General features: G+C 38.8%; 1 protein-coding gene across 1 annotated transcript; it reads left to right on the top strand.

Annotated features, from left to right (window-relative positions):
• Window positions 1-912: 912 nt before the first annotated feature.
• On the top strand, window positions 913-2,626 carry LOC116198741 (agmatine hydroxycinnamoyltransferase 1-like). Its single transcript, XM_031528967.1, has one exon. The coding sequence runs from the start codon at window positions 989-991 to the stop codon at window positions 2,333-2,335; it is 1,347 nt and encodes a 448-aa protein (XP_031384827.1). The 5' UTR covers window positions 913-988; the 3' UTR covers window positions 2,336-2,626.
• Window positions 2,627-4,684: the final 2,058 nt, after the last annotated feature.

The raw sequence follows: 4,684 nt of genomic DNA on the forward strand, positions 1-4,684 counted from the left end.
TAAAATGTCAACAATATATATATACATATGTGCCAAAGTCAACATTGATCTAGAGGTGTAGTATAGTGATGCACGTCATCGCCTATTGACCTAGAGGTGTAGTGTAGTGATACCAAGTGAAACTACACGTGCTCCTTTATTAGTTACACATACTCATTTATTAATTATTTATAATTTATCTTTCATTGTACTGGACATTGAGCCTTCTTTGTAATTGAAAAAAATATTGAATGAATATTTCCAAACCACAAGGAAATTAAAAAAGAAACGTTTGATATGTATAATAAAATTTTTAAGTCTCTTTAGAAAAAAAAAAGAATTTTCTAGGCAGTTATACCTAATTTAGAATGGACAAAGTTAAGCGGATACGGCGTCAATTTTTAATTCAATGCAGTGTGTGAATGATTTGAAAATATGATACGATGAATTTGTTCAAACTTTTTTCTATTTCCTCCTTAACGTAAAAGGTAACTAAAGACACATGAGTAAATTGAATTAGTTACATAACACATTTTAAATGTACATATAGGTATTATAATCCGAGTACACGTTTGGTCCCTTTTTTCTTTTCCATTTTACGCATAGAAAACACATTGAGATATATGAATAAGAGAAGGTGACAGGCTAGCTTCCCATGTTAAGATTCAACTCAAAATCTTATGATCGCATAATTTTCTATATCATCTGAGATACTAAAATTACTATATAACAATGATAATTAATACCTCTAGTGCGAATTGGTGACAGGCAGGCGATAATAAAATGTAGAAGGCATTTTGTTAATAAACATACAATATCTACGATCCCAACTGTCCAAGTACATGCTTTTTCCCTATGAGACAAAATTAGAGATGGCCTCATCTAGCTGGAGTTGGTGGGTGCAAAATCTCACTCTATAAATGAAGCAGAGGCTTCATTCATTTTACTCGCAAAAAACCTGCCTCAGTTTCTCTCTCCCCCACCAGTTTACATACCCGGAAAAGAAAGAATGAAGGTGACAATAGAAAACTCAACGACCGTCAAGCCAATTTACGATCCCAGTCCTCCGCCGCCAAGCACGGCCTACATTCCTCTCAGTGCTTTCGACAAGGTCGCCTATGATGCCCATGTGGCTATTATATATGCCTACCGGCCCCCGGCAATGCCGACCGCCACCCTGAAGCTAGGACTGCAGAGGGTTCTGGCAGTTTATCGGGAATGGGCTGGAAGGCTCGGGATGAACCACAAAGGGGAGACCGTCGTTCTACTAAATGACCAAGGGGTGAGGTTTGTCGAGGCCTCTATGGATAGCCGGCTTGACCAGACCCTGACCTTGCTAAAGCCTTCACAGGCCCTGCAGAGTCTGTACCCGTCCCTTAAGGGCATCGAGGAGCTCCTCCAGGTACAGGTCACGAGGTTTGCCTGCGGCTCAATGGTGATTGGCTTCACGGCCCACCATAGTGTTGCCGATGGCCAGGCAACGAGCAGCTTCCTTGTGGCTTGGGGTAGGGTGTGCCGCGGCTTAGACATTGGGCCACTCCCCCTTCATGACCGCATCTCCTACTTCATCCCCCGGGACCCTCCCAAGATTGAGTTTGATCACTTTGGAGCAGAGTACACGAGTAAAAAGATTGTCGAGGACGAAGCATCACGGTTCAACAATGTTGCCCTAGATGATATTGTGGTGCATAAAGTCCATTTTTCTGCGGACTTCCTAACGAAGCTCAAGGCTAGGGCTTCCATTTCCTGCCCACCATCAGATATCACTAACAACAATAAGCGCGCCACCTATAGCACATTCGAGTGCGTGATCGCCCATCTGTGGCGGGCCATAACAAAGGCCCGCTCAGTGAGTGCATACGAGACGACACATCTGAAAATCTCCGTGAATGGCCGGTCAAGAATGAACCCTAGGGTTCCAAACCAGTACTTCGGGAACCTGGTTCTCTGGGCCGTCCCCAGTGCCAAGGTCAAGGACCTTCTGCGTGAGCCCGTCTCACACGCTGCCAAACTGATCCATGAGGCAATTGCCAAGGTCAATGACAGTTACTTTCGGTCTTTCATCGACTTCACAACATCGAAGGTTAAGCATGATCCGGACATTGTGACGACTGCATCTGTAGAGAAGCCTGCCTTGTGCCCGGACATCGAAGTGGACAGCTGGCTTAGGCTCCCATTCTGTGACTTGGATTTTGGGTGTGGGAGCCCTTACATGTTCATGCCCATGTACTATCCGACTGAAGGCAACATCTTTTTGCTGCCTTCCTACATCGGAGATGGCAGCATAAATGCTTTCGTGCCTGTCTTTAAGGATCAGCTGGACACTTTCAGGCAGAATTGTTACATTTTAGATTGAAAACGAGGAAGAGTCAGCAGTGGTTAAACTTGCTTTAGATATACATATAATTATAATGCACATTGAAGTTAAAAACTGCTTATATATCAAAAAAGGGTGTAGCGCAGTACCGTTCACCCTCGCTTATTGACTTAAAGGTCAGAAAATCGATACCTCGTGGGCATTGAGCTTCCTTTGAGAAAAATTGCTTATAAAAGTTTCTAATAATTACTGAATTAATTGGAAATACGACAATTCTGTAAATTGCAATAATAGATATCATGCACAAATCGTGCTGAATTTTTTTTTTTACTTTATCTATTGTTGTGCACATATCCATAAATCTACTAAGATCCGATTAATAATCTAGTTCGAATCGGATCGGCCCTAAATAGTGAAGCTCTTCCAATCATGAAAATTTTCCATTCCCGCTGCAGTATTTTTCGATGTGTACCATGGTATTCAGAAGCCCAATAGACCATAATTAATTCAGTCAGGAGATTGAGTATTAAAGGTTATTCTCCCTCCCAACAAGTGCGTTTCTTAGGGTTCGAACTTGTATTTTTCTCTTTATGAAGGTGAGCTGCTTACCACTCAACTAATATTTTTGTTGGTCCTGCTGCAATATTTTGCATCATACTAAAAAAGCCACATGAAATTTGGTAAAATTGAAGTATATATGTATTACCCAGTTTACATATATACATATAGATTTTAGTTCGAATCGGATTGGACATTAAAAATAAAGCTCTTCCAGTCGTGAATTTTCTCTACTCTTATTGCAATATTTTGCATCATACTAAGAAAGCCACATGAAATTTGGTAAAAAATTATTTATACGTATAACTCAGGATACATACATACATATAGATGTTTTTGCATGTATATGTCAAAGAGATATCAACCTTCTTCATAGTTAGTCTTTTTTTTTTCAGTGAAAAATTATGAGAGATATCACTCTCGCAATTTCAGGAGTTCCAGTGTTAAAGGTTATTCTCCCTTCCTAACAAGTGTGCTTTCTGATACTCGAACAACTTGCACTCTCCTCCTTACATGAGTTGAAACCGCTTACCACTCAACCAATATTTTGTTGGTCGATTAGTCAATACCTATAGTCCAGTAGCACCTCACGAAGAGAACAATTGTCTTTTATTTTGTTCAGCTTTTAGAAATGGATATATATGGAATTCGAGAATATTTGAAGTCTGATTTTCTTTTTCCGGTGATCATCTTCAAATTGATTGCTATTAGTGAATTCTTTTTGTAATATTTTATTTTATGTCCTTATATTATTAAACTTCTTGAGATCTTCTTTATGATTGAAAAACGTAATTAATTTTTTTCTCCAACAGAAATAATTCTGTTTTTCCTTACTTGGAAAGAAGGCTGTTTCTCCAAATTTAATCATTGTATGCAGACAAACCACAAAGTCTATAAAAATGTTTTTATGAATAGGCAAAGCTTATTATGATCTGTCATTTTGTTGCCTTGGAGTTGGTGGACAACCTCTTTGTATTTGTACACATACGTCTATGCAGTCTGTAAACTGTGGAAAGGCCAGATTTATTTTGTCGACTGGTAAAAAACAATTCATGAATCCAATATAAGAAAATAAAAATTAAATAAAATACAAATAATTTCACGGACGAGAATATAAAATCTTGAATTTCCTGAGTCTCAAACAAAATTATGTGTTACTGTACTATTCTTATTTCTTGAAAATACTTGATTTATATTTTATTTTGTTTCTGCATAAAGTCTTGACTTGTCAATAAATTATTAATTTATATATATATATATATATATATTGTTTGGTGAATATAGTTCAAACATGTGTGTGTCACCATCGTAAACCTAGCTACCTAACATATGAACAACATTTGCCTGCTTCAGAAAATTTCTTATGAAATTGCCTAATATTTCCCAGAATAATATTTCCTGCGCGGTGCCTGACTATTGAAAAGTGAGGACAAGCACGTCACGGTTCAAAATCAGAGGTCCACCAACATTAAACTAATCACCACCTCGTTGACTCTGTGCATAATCGCACATTGACCAGTCAAAAGACGTGAAGCTACTGTTCTTCAATTAGCACAAGTCCCTCTTTCGCACGTCAAATGTACTGTCTTGATGCCCAAATTCCTATACGATAAGTTTCATGGCTTCGACCACCTTGGTGACTGCGACAAGATCGCATCGAACTGCCTGCTCTATTGACCTAAGACCATGGAGAGAAGCCGTATCAAGGGATGATATATAGTCTCGATTTGACCCTCTGAACTCGACTCAGTCTATGCGCAAGGAGGAGAGAATTTAGAACGAGTTTGGATTCGTCTTATCTTCATACGATAAGCGCATATAGAGTATCTC

This window comes from Punica granatum, chromosome 3 (genome assembly GCF_007655135.1).
Source record: "Punica granatum isolate Tunisia-2019 chromosome 3, ASM765513v2, whole genome shotgun sequence".
Classification (NCBI taxonomy): Eukaryota; Viridiplantae; Streptophyta; class Magnoliopsida; order Myrtales; family Lythraceae; genus Punica; species Punica granatum.